The sequence below is a fragment of the Pygocentrus nattereri genome, chromosome 25, assembly GCF_015220715.1.
Source record: "Pygocentrus nattereri isolate fPygNat1 chromosome 25, fPygNat1.pri, whole genome shotgun sequence".
Classification (NCBI taxonomy): domain Eukaryota; kingdom Metazoa; phylum Chordata; class Actinopteri; order Characiformes; family Serrasalmidae; genus Pygocentrus; species Pygocentrus nattereri.
In genome coordinates, this window is record NC_051235.1 from 3512501 (window position 1) to 3524879 (window position 12379).

The following is a 12379-nucleotide window of genomic DNA, read 5'->3' on the forward strand; positions in this document are numbered from 1 at the left end:
GGGTTGAGATCTTCCCTCTGAAATGAGACCCTCTAATAAAAGAGCATCACTTCATTAACAGTTACTAGCGCCGCTCTGTAGGCGACCCTGCCCGTCTGCAGGGACAGCAGAGGAGGGGAAAGTTCAGCTCCTCACTGCTGGGCTTTAGTTACATTTAGGGGTCATACGCCTTCAAAGAGGGGGGCAATTATTTATTATCACCCCCCCTAATTCTTCAGTGATATGAAGCTGAAGTCGGAGATTCTCCAGATTCTTGTTAAAATTTTCCTGTTCCACCTTAAATATTGCAGCAGTTACATTCTGGCATTTCAGGCATCAGGACTGCTGGATTATTTAAGGTGGAACGGGAAAGTTAGCTAGCTAGCTACCGAGACTTTAGCATGCTATTGCCAACTTCTATGCTTGTTACTAAGAAAATGACCATAATACACGATATTAAACTAAGATAATACGGTGGTTATCGCAATTTCTAACAGACAATTTTCACATTTGTTGGTTTCTCTGGTCTCTTGTGCTCCATCCTGCCCGTTTTTCTTTTTTCTCTCATAACATAAAGTTTGGAGTCTCTGAAAAACCTCTGTTTGGAGGGTCATGTAGTCCTAAGACTTTTCCCCACTCTACCTAAAAACTTGCTAAGAGCATGAGTTAGAACCACAGAGAGAAACCGAGCCTCAAAACGAAAATCCCAAAGAGAATCACACTTCAAAAGTCAAATATGCTGATAAGTTTTGCCTGAATTCATTACATTCCCAGTAACATCAGAAAATTGCAAAGTTCATCTTAAGTGAATTTAATTACCACACACTGAACTGAATTACATGAGTGCATGTGAACAGAAATGAACAAAACTGAATTTAACTCAATTTAAGTAAACTGAACAGAAACTAAATTAACTGCATTGAATTGTACTTAATTAAACAAAATCTCAACTGAACTGAATGTAATCAAACTGAAGTAATAAGAAATAAACCAAACTGAATTTAAAGAAACTGAACTGAACTGAATTAAAATTAAGCGTTTTGAATGAAACTGAATTGATCTGAATTACACTGAAGCGATTTATATGGAACTGAACTCAACTGAAGTACATTGAAGGGATTTGAATGGAACGGAACTGAATTGAATTACATGAGCGTATGTGAACTAAAATGGCTGATTTCAGATCGCGTTCAAATTAAGTGAACAGAATGGAACTGAACTGAATTAAACTAAAGCATTTTGAATGGAACTGAACTGAATTACACTGAAGCGATTTAAATGGAACTGAATTAATCAAAACCTATTAGAATGGAACTGAACTGAACTGAATTAAACTAAAGCAATTTGAATGGAACTGAACTGAATTACATTGAAGTAATTTATATGGAACTGAACTGAATTAATCGAAACCGATTTTAATTGAACTGAACTAAGCTGAATTAAACTGAAGCAATTTGAATGGAACTAAACTGAATTAAACTGAACTGAACAGAAATAACGGATAAACCCATTTTCAGTGTAACTATAAAATGCCATTTCTGTCTGTTTTGGATTTAGTTAAATTATGCTTTTCTTCAATAATGTTGATATAAAAGCGTTTTTATCGTGTTTTAATGGTATTTTTGTGTGTCGGTTGTACAGGATCGATCGAAATGAAGAAAGCTGCTGTTGTCCTTTTTATCTCGGCATGGCTGTCTTTGCGGAGAGGTGTGAATATTTTATCACAGCAGGGGGTTCCCACCCTCCGTCACCCATCGCTGCTTACTAACAGCTCAACATTTCATACACAGAGAGACGAGAGTCATAGTTAACTTCATTTGACTATATTAGTTAAAAGTTGATTCCTGTTCCGACAGCAGAGCGGCCACTAGGGGGCGTTCAGTATCAGGGTATCAGGGCGTTCTCTGATACTCACCATCTACGGCGGCCTCGTGTGGAGAGAAGATGCGAGCGTCTCCGCAGGGTGAGGTGCTGATGTACAGGTGGAACTGAACACCCTCCTTCAGCTGGTAACCACACGGCTCACAGAGACGGAATATTGACCTGGCGTGATCCTCAGGATTGCTACTGCGCAGAACACACACACATACAGATGGACGCTCATTCACGAGCTGCTGAAATGGCCAGCAAATGAAGTCTAAATCTGAAAATGAGCAGCAGGCTCACTCATCCAACCCATCACTCCATCGCTTTTTAACACCGGACCCTTCAAACAAGCCATGACCCACCAATTACACACACAGTAATCCCATAATGCACTTCTGAAATGGGATCAAGAAATCACGGTTCCAGTCCACAGCCCAGTGGGAATGACTTTTAGAGCTGAATTTCCACTAAAGGGAACGTGGCCAGTGGTTTTAGTTTGCACAGTTACCCCAAATGTAGTCAATCGGCGAAGATGTCTTTGGCGTCTGAAGTTTGCTCCTTTCGTTTTAGCACTGGAGCTACGAGGCTAATGAAGCTAACAAGCACTGAAAGCTTATATGCACACTGATTAGCATGGTGCTAACTGCATGCCTAAACCCTCACGCTTAATTCAGACTGTGTGGAGTTGTCCATTAACCTCTAATCGACTTGATTAAGTAGTTTCCAACACTGAGATGACAGACTGTTCTCTATAAACCTCGACCACAAAGCTAAAAACAGTAACCTTGAGAAATCTGAAGCCTGAATTTGTTCGTACTTCTGTCCATTTGTGTAGTTTGTGTCGGAAACCACATAATCAAGTCTACTAGTGGTCACTGAACAACTCCACACAGGTTGAAGTAAGGGTTATGATTCAGGCATGCAGTTAGCGTCAGGCTAATTAGCGTACATTTAAGATTTCAGTGCATATTAGCTACATTAGCCTATTAGCTCCAGCGCTAAGCCTAAAGAAGCAAAGACGTCTTTGCCAATTGACTATGTGTGAGTTGGTATTTATCTCTGCACGAGGACAATTTCCAGTTTATTGACCAGCCCATGGGGACATGGATGTGTGTGGACTCTCTGTCTACTTTATCAGGTACATCTACCTTGTATCTTTTTGGCACGTTTTGATATTTTTATCACGATAATTACCTAGGATTTTATTATGGTTTAAAGTTTCATTATGATATTGTATTTAAAAAAAAACAAACATTTTTGAAGATATGTTTTGAATGTCAAAGATTTGTTCTGATTGTTCAGAGGTTGCTTTGCTGTGCAAAAGACAAAACCCAGTGAAGACAGCTTGGCCCCGATGATGCCCGCGAGAGTCGGCAGGAAGGCGTCCAGATGAAACCTTGCAAAGACAGTGAGGAGAGGAGGGAGTAGGTGCGCGAGCGCCTTGCCCCACTTCCGGTCCTGCGGCAAGGCCACTTTAATTCGCCTCGCGTTCAACCCCAGTGGCCGAGATGCAGGCAAAGCAATGAGGGACAGGAGGCGGTGCCCGGGTGGCATGCCTTGGGACTCGCGTGCCATCCCCTACTCCCTCGTGGATTTCCTCTTCTCCCCACTGTCTTTGCGGTATTTCAACTGGTCTCAGAGTTCGGGCCCCGATGATGACCGCGAGAGTCAGCAGTCAGCATGGGCGCATATCATAGTCAGATTCAGTGGGTTTTTTCTGTTTACACTGTCACATAAAAGCCAATCTGTGTCTCAGATTTGTAATACGAAGGAAAAGGTTGGATTTCAACGTTTATCTGCAGTGTGAATGCAGCCTTTGACACACCTACCTTACTTGTCCCTCTTGGAGATGTAAAAATAGAGATGCTAGCTCATCTGTTGCTGCAGTGTTAGTCATCCTTTTGTCCTTCATCATTGGTCAGTTTCCAGCCACAGGACACTGTTAGCTGGACATTTTCGAACTGTTCTGTTCAGCAGCATCACTGAGATGCTACTGCTGTGTTGAAAACGATTCCCCTCCCAAACAATGCCTACTCTGTGGTGGTCCTGTGGGGTCCTGATCATTCATAAACATGGTAAAGGGGGGGGCTAATAAATTATGCAGAGAAACAGATGGACCACTGTTTGTAACTGCATCTGTAAAGTGCATCTATATGGTGAGTCAACCTGATAAAATGGACAATGAGTACAGATAAAAGTTAGATGTTACTAATAAAGGGGTCAGCCTTAGCCTATATGTGCAGTGACTGACCTGAGGAAGTACTCCAGTTGGCTGTACAGGTATCTGATGAGTGAACGGCGTGCGATGATTTCTGCGTGACAGTCGTTCAGTGCCAGTCCCCGATCACTCATGTACTCTCCATTTATGCACTTGGTTCCCGTGGAAATGCAGATGACCTGAGCATCCTTTACGTCCGTCCCTGTCCATCAGGAACAGTACAGTGTTTGAAGGTTTAGATTTACAGCACAGGTCACTTTTATACACTTACAATCGCTGGCACAAATTGAGGGGACATGGGGCATGTTTTATTTATTTTTTCGTAAATATACACTCATTTCAAATTTGATGCCTTCTCAAAAAGTTGGGCCTAAACATGTTTACCACTGTGTTCATCTGAGGTTTGAGGGAGGAGCATGGCTGAAACCCCCCCTTCTTCCAATCTAACACCCTATAAACTCACATTCTTACCTTACGTTCCACTGGCGAAGTGTTCGCAATTCCCACTGCAACCTCTCTCCTCCCTGTTCCTCAATCCTGCATCAGTCCTACTAAGCTATGAGGGGTTCTGGCCTTCTAGCTACAAGTTAGAGTGCCCCCCCCCCCACCCCCCTCAATCAGTCTTCCCTCATACTACCACCACCATGTTGAAGGCATGGTCCGAACTCACAAACAACACCTTATAAACATTGCAGGACTGAAGACATCAATTGGACCAGTCTTCAGCTGTACAACTCTACAGGCTCTTCATTTTCATATTTTGCACTTAAGATGCCACTAGTTTTCAAAGGAAAGCAGGTCTAATTACAAAGCTAAGCTGTTGTAACATGTACAGAATGTGGCTTGCCATTGTAAAACAAGCATAGACATCTCTGAAAAAGACGTCACCTAAAAGGCAGCATATCTTAGCGTTAATGAGCTTTACCAGAAAGCTCTGAACTTTACGCTGGTAACAATCTAGATAGTCTTTTTCCTCCTTGGCCCAGAGAACACATCGTCCATTATTTAATCTGAAAGGTTGACTTTCCATTTCAGATGAGCTTCACCTAGAGAAGTTGGCAATGTTTGTAGATTTTGTTGATTTTGTTCACAGCAGAGGGTGAAATATCTTGTTCTTAAACTGTTGGATTTTTAGCCGATGCATTTTTTGACAAAGTAGCAAGACTCAACCCGTCCTCGCTTATAAAGGACTCTGCCCTCCCTGGAAACTCCTCTTATACCCAGGTATCAGTGCATCACCTGTTTAAGATGTTTTCTGAGCATTTACCAAAGTTCTTAGTCTTAATTTCTACTTTTTTAGGATGACTTTGACAAGTGTGAAGAGATGAAGATTCCAACTCTATTAGCATCACAACACAACAGCAGCCTGTAAGCAGCCATGCTGTGAGATTTTATCACGTTGTGATGGTTGAAGCAGATCAGCTTAAACTGGAAGTTTCATAGTGCACTAACAGCTTCAATTGAATTTTTACTTTGTGTTGTTATCGAGATCCCTGGCAAGTAGCTTCTATCAAGCTCTGAGGAACTAGCACAGCTATATAAATAGTACGATGACCTAACTTATTTCCATGGAGCTTCATTTTATTTTCCTGCATGTGGGCCTTCACAGTAAACCAGCCAATCAAAGCAGACCTCATTAGATTATTCATGAGCCCCCCAAAAAAGATAAAGAACTCGTGTAATTCTAGGGCCAAATCACAGGGCTGTAAATCGGCATGTAAAAAGGCATTTTTGGCCCAAAACCAAGTCACAGCAATTTAATCAGAACAATTTAAAATACTGAATAAACGCATTATGTGGCACCTTTAACTACAGATCAAAGTGGATTTACAAATCACTGCTTTCTGTCTTCATATAGGGTTTGTCAAATGTCAAATGTCTCGCTTGAGTAAAACTGTTTCTCTGACCTGACCTTTTTACGTTAGACGTTCACACAACAGGTACATGAGCTCATTTTAAGCGGAGGCTGAAAAGCATGTGTACCTGTTGTCATGACGACGCCCGCAAGCACTTTCCGCCGTGCGTGAGGCGATGTGAAGTTATCCGTCAGCTCGCTGAACTTTTCCACCACCAGCCGGGACACGGCATCTGCGAGGACCTGACACACACACACACAGACACACACATTACACATTTGTACAACAATTCAATGCAATAAACACACTAATATCTGGACGTGTAAGCTGGGCTGAAAAAGGGTCCTTTCAAGGGCTTTTGGGTCATACTTTATTTGGATGGTCCATTACAGATGCTCTATAAATACTTAAATCATTAACAAACTTTCCTGTAATGTTAAGTTGATTATTAACAACATTGTGGTTAGGATTAAGGTTAGGAGTAGATGTAGGTTTATCCTTGAGGTTAGGGTTAGGGTTTGGTTTAGGGTTAGGGATAGATCTAATAAACTCCTTCACACTGAACTTGTAGTTCAGTTGTATTTAATAGATATTTAGTTGAATATTATTTATAAACAGACTGAGCCTTTATAAAGCATCTACAGTGGACCATCCAAAGAAAGTGTTACCGGTTTTTGGTACAGTCTAAACGAAATCTCCCGAGGCTCATCGCAAAACTTGTACTAGTAAACCGGCAAGTAAAACATTGATGCGAATGATGGAACACACACACATACACACATACACACACACACACACACACACACACACACACACACACACACACATCTTCTAAGCCGCTTATCCTTCTGGGTTGCGGTGGGAGCTGGAGCCTATCCCAGCAGCCATTGGTTGGAAGGCAGGATACACCCTAGACAGGTTACCAGTCCATCGCAGGTCAGACAGACAGACATACACATTCACACACACTCACGCCTATGGCCAATTTAGCATGTCCAACTGGCCTGACCATATGTCTTTGGACAGTGGGAGGAAACCAGAGTTCCCAGAGGAAACCCAAGCAGACACAGGGAGAACATGCAAACTTAACACAGAAAGGACCCTGATCGCCCAGCTGGGGACTCGAACCCAGGCCCTTCTTCGAATGATGTAACATGGCAGGCAAAACATTTATTTATTTAGAATTAAAACTGGCCTTTTATATGTATAGTAGTTAGTTTTATCTGCTTCTTAAAATTATCGATTATAGTGTTATGACATGAGAACATAAAAGATGCTCCAGTAGCGTCCTTGAAAATGGTCAGAACGAAGCATTTTTCGGCCGTAAGGATCATTCCAGTGGGAACGGCCATCGACGACGCAGCAGTCTAGAAATGCAGCCCAGCTTTGAGCCATTCTAATTATCCAGATAAAGAATTTTACGTAAAGTGGCACTAAGCAGATTATATTATATTAAAGATTATATTGTTCGAATGTCTTATAAGCTTCAGATAGATGTCCATGTTTAGGCTAAACCTAGAGCCTAGTGTGAGGGTGAGTCGGTAAAAACCATAGACTTTTATATCTAGAATAGGTTTTGGGGTGAGGTTAAGGTTAGGGTTAGGGTTTGGATTAGGCCCAGGGTTAGGCTTAAGTTTTGGGTAAGGTTGGTAAGATTAGGTTTTGTGTAACGGACTTAATGTGAGTAATGTATCAACAAAACATCTTCAAAATATTTCCTTCAGTGTATTCAGATGCCTCACTACTGCTACTTCACAGGTATGTTGTTGATGTGTTGCTGATACTCTGTTAAGAGTTTGTTAATCATCCATAAAGGAGCACTCCAAACAAACCTGGAGTACTGGTTAGCAAATACCAGGGGTATCTCACTTACGAGGTGCCTATGGTTGCAAACCTAATCCAGTAATAATGGGATATCAGGAATGTTTCCTGGTTCAGCGACTAGGCCTGGATCTCACTCAGAAAGGCTTAATGGAACTAATTCCTAGTAGCATTTAGCTTTGTTTCCCATTGGATAGTGCCAAGGCCAGGGGCTGGCCTAATTCTCAGTGATTCTGAGAGCTGTGGTGATTTTAGCATGCAGTTTACATCAGACAGTCTGTGTATTTCTGTCTTCGGAGCACCTGAGACTGATACGGAAAGACAACAGAAACTTTTCTGCACTGCACATCTTGCACCTCAAACCTCATCTGCCCCCTCAGTACCTCTGCACTCTGCACTGACGTCCTGTGATTTTTAATGTGTGTAACTAGTCCACTACTATTTGAACGAGTGCTCGGACAGTAAAACTTAGTGGTCACGATCAAACACCAAACATATTTTCCTGAATTACTTATATAAACAAACGCAGTAAAACAGTGAAAGTGATTCCACGGATGCAAAGGAACAACAAACACGAATGCATCCAGGAAAACCTCTGTATCACTGGCAAGAAGGTGACAGTGATGCATATTCCTGTTTGAGCAGCTCCAAAGTCTCTGATGTTAATTAAGATTAGTCTATTTCTCTGCCTCATTATGCTGAGGGAAACAGAGGGATTATGGAGCCAGGATTATCTGATGTGTAAATAAACGCCGTGGACGCAAACAGAAAGCTTAAGGGTTTAACGTCTGACTCCCTTTCAAAGCCGCCTCAATCACAATTAGATTCTGATTTAATTAATATCCGCACTAATGAAGATTGGCAGGTGCTTTTAGGAGGATGAGTGTCAGATCAACACAACCACCGAAGTGAGGAATTCTAAAGCAGTGAATGTACAAAGAGCATTACAGCCATTAATAATCACTTAACAAAAGAGCCACACGTGACTGTGACCGACTACAGAATGCAATAAAAAACTCTGAAGGATCCACATGAACAATGACATATTCGAAGACTAAGAAACTCATACGAACACAGTTACTGTCAAAGTCTGCTGTATAGTACTGAGTTTAGGGCTTACAGATTAGGGTTTAGGGTTTGTGAATTGGAATGGAAACAAAACACAAGCTTAAGAAGTTGTTTTTTAGATTCGTACCTGTGGCAGGTGAAGCTGCAGGCCATCTCTGGGAATGGGCTGCCTGGAGGGTGTCTGGTCCAGCTGCATGTTGAAAAGGCCGGACAGAGCTGCCTGGGCTGCCCGGGCCTTTGCCAGTTTTTTGTTCCGCCCTGATCCCTGGAAAACACGGGTGTCCACGGTAACGGCCATCACAAAGTTTTTGGCATGGCTCTCACCGCTCTCAGCCACGAACTCATACTTGAGACCTGGCCGCAGCTCGTTGAGGATCATCACCGCATTCTTTCCGTGGCCAACAGGAGGCGCCGTGAGGACAGGGGTCAGAGGGAGCAGGGTGGTGTGGGACAGCGAGATGGGCAGCCGGCACTCATCCAGGGAGGATAAAGGCTTGTTAGAGCTGGAATTCAAGCAGAATGGATCTTCAGGTGGGATGGGTGTCTCGAAGCCATTAAAGAGAGTGTCAGGGAAGTCGTCCTGGTCTGAAGTGAAATCTGTGTTGATGGTCAGTGTGCGCCCCATGGCTAGGTGTGCCTCGGAAGCATTGGGGAACTGGACAAAAGAGCGTAGTGCCTTTTCAGCAGCATTCAGTTTGGCCTTCTTCTTGGTTGGCCCTGTGCCCTCAAAGAGTTGACCGTTGACTTCCACAGTCATAGCAAATACAGGTGCATGGACTGGTCCCGTCTGGGACAACAACTTGTATTGTAGACCCGGTTTGATCTCATTCAGCTGCATCAGGGCATTTTTGGGCAACACAGGCCCCGGTGTTTTCTTGCGCTTCTTAGGCCGGAACTTGGAGTGGGCATGACCGTTGTTGCCCTCCTCCAGTGGCCGCTTACGGCCAGAGCCTGGGATGCTTCCATTGGCCAGCTGGAGCCCCTCCCCAAGCCCCTCCTTGGATGACAGGTTGTCCACATTGCGGTTCTCTTTAACATCAGTGGTGAAAGAACCTGCGATGCCCAGAGAGAGCAACTTACAACGCCTTCGATGCAGGATCTTGTAAATGCAAAATTTAGAGATTGGTTCATCTCTCCTTTGTAACCAGGTCTAGGTGATGTGGGTTCTTTTAAAAATCATTCTAGAAGGTATTACATAAGATTCAGGGTATTGCTACACGCTACACTCACGAAGCTGAGGTACAGGTCGGAGAACGATCACCGAATTTCGACTCACCTGTGATGACATACAGTTAAACTGAGACTTTGGGCTGGCTTTACCTGGTGAAACTCACAGGCAACTTCACTTAAAACTTACATGACACTAAATTTCATTTGCATTGTAACGTAAAAAACATTAAGCCTGCGTCAATTTTAGAAACTTGCCTGTTATGAACCTTTTAAAATTTATTTCACGAAACAGATGATTTAAATGCAGATAATATACCAGACATCAAACAATATCATTTAAATCAATTCATTTCAACTGATGAAGGAAATCAAATAGGGTGGTCTTTTGGATGATCGAGAACGAGCTCCTTCTGATCCTGATCCCCTGATTTTATTCAGAGCTGTCAAGCAGTTCATCACTTGATCCACAACGACAAACATGAGTTTTGATTGTCTTAATGAATAAATGCTGGTCACCAGTTAGCGGGACTAGCTAGCTAGCCAGCTAACACGGCTGCCTGTGGTAGCATTTGCTGTACTTTATTGGCCTACAGTTATTGTGCACTGTAATGTAAATTGATCTGATATAAAAAATTGAATATTCGATTGCTACTCATTTAGGGTATCGCTAAAGTATCACTAAGTGTAACTAAAGATATTCGATACCAATACCTAGACTTCAACACTGACTCCTGACAATACCCTTGGTAAAGTGGGTGGGGCTTGAAGACGACATGAGCCTGGGGTTGTAGAACTGAGCATGCCTTAAAGCAGAAATGAGTGTGATGTGCTGCAAGTGGGTGTGTTTACTGACCACAACGGTGGATGCCGATAAGCCTGACTGCTTAGAGGCCAAAATTTTTTTTTTAATGACGTTTTTCCACACTTGGTAGCTTTGACGCAACCAAAAAAGTATTACATTTAGATATCCAGCCCTAGTTGCATGCAATTTTAAAGATCTTTTAATTAAGACTGACTTAACGCAACTCAACTCCTGCAACTAGCTGCATAAAAGTTTCACCATGTAACGAAAGCCTTACAGTAGCTAACTGATGACAGGCAAAGTAAATTAGACAGTAACTAAACAGGCCACAGCAACTGGCTTATGAATCATTTTTGAAAAGATATGAAAGTGCCTTCAAATCTGGTGTATCTTCACTCTGGGCTCTATACTAAACTTCGGGCAATGAAAAACATTATACAGCTGTTAATGTCCCCACTAAAGTCAAGAACGCATCAATAAGTCCATTTTTAAAGAAACCCACATCACGAGCGCCAGTTACCAAAGCTGAGCGTAAATTCTCATTTATAACATCCTGCAGCAAAAGCTCGTTAGGTTACTCCATTTGGTGCTCCAGGACATAAAAAGAGAGAATAGAAAGGAGAGGGGGGGGTGCTGAGGGAGAGGGTGGATAGGTCGCTGTCAAGGTCAAAGACCCAGTCCTTAATTTAGACAAATGAAGTAAATAAATACAATAAACAATCATTAAAATGTTAGAGAGGCAAGCAATAACGAGCATATTGAACATTTACCATCTTAATCACTATCATTAAGGAAAAAGGTGAAGTATAACTGGCGAAACAGCTGGAAATATAAACAGAATAAAAGCTTAAAGCCAGCAAAACATCAAAGAGAGAGCAGTTAGCATGCAATCATTTTCTCCCAACAATTTTCTTTCCATTGTACATTCTTGGCCTACATTTAGAGTCGGTTATTCATTCAGTCTAATGAGAAACTGTAGAACAGACTCGGTTTATATCACAATACCTATATTTAGAGTCGGTTATTCATTCAGTCTAATGAGAAACTGTAGAACGGACTCGGTTTATATCACAATACCTACATTTAGAGCCGGTTATTCATTCAGTCTAATGAGAAACTGTAGAACGGACTCGGTTTATATCACAATACCTACATTTAGAGTCGGTTATTCATTCAGTCTAATGAGAAACTGTAGAACGGACTCGGTTTATATCACAATACCTACATTTAGAGTCGGTTATTCATTCAGTCTAATGAGAAACTGTAGAACGGACTCGGTTTATATCACAATACCTACATTTAGAGTCGGTTATTCATTCAGTCTAATGAGAAACTGTAGAACGGACTCGGTTTATATCACAATACCTACATTTAGAGTCGGTTATTCATTCAGTCTAATGAGAAACTGTAGAACGGACTCGGTTTATATCACAATACCTACATTTAGAGTCGGTTATTCATTCAGTCTAATGAGAAACTGTAGAACGGACTCGGTTTATATCACAATACCTACATTTAGAGTCGGTTATTCATTCAGTCTAATGAGAAACTGTAGAACGGACTCGGTTTATATCACAATACCTACATTTAGAGCTGGTT

General features: G+C 42.0%; 1 protein-coding gene across 2 annotated transcripts in view; it reads right to left on the reverse strand.

The window, feature by feature from the left end:
• Positions 1-12379, reverse strand: part of adarb1a (adenosine deaminase RNA specific B1a) — a 38383-nt gene that overhangs the window by 6578 nt on the left and 19426 nt on the right. Inside the window, exons 3-6 of one of the 2 annotated variants that reach the window (XM_037534691.1) lie at positions 8936-9861; positions 6047-6161; positions 4097-4265; positions 1895-2043 (exon numbers count right to left, since the gene is read on the reverse strand). In XM_037534691.1, the coding sequence (XP_037390588.1) occupies positions 1895-2043; positions 4097-4265; positions 6047-6161; positions 8936-9861 (1359 nt within the window). Of the gene's footprint in view, positions 1-1894; positions 2047-4096; positions 4266-6046; positions 6162-8935; positions 9862-12379 lie in introns of both variants that reach the window. The other variant, XM_037534690.1, reaches the window with a different exon arrangement.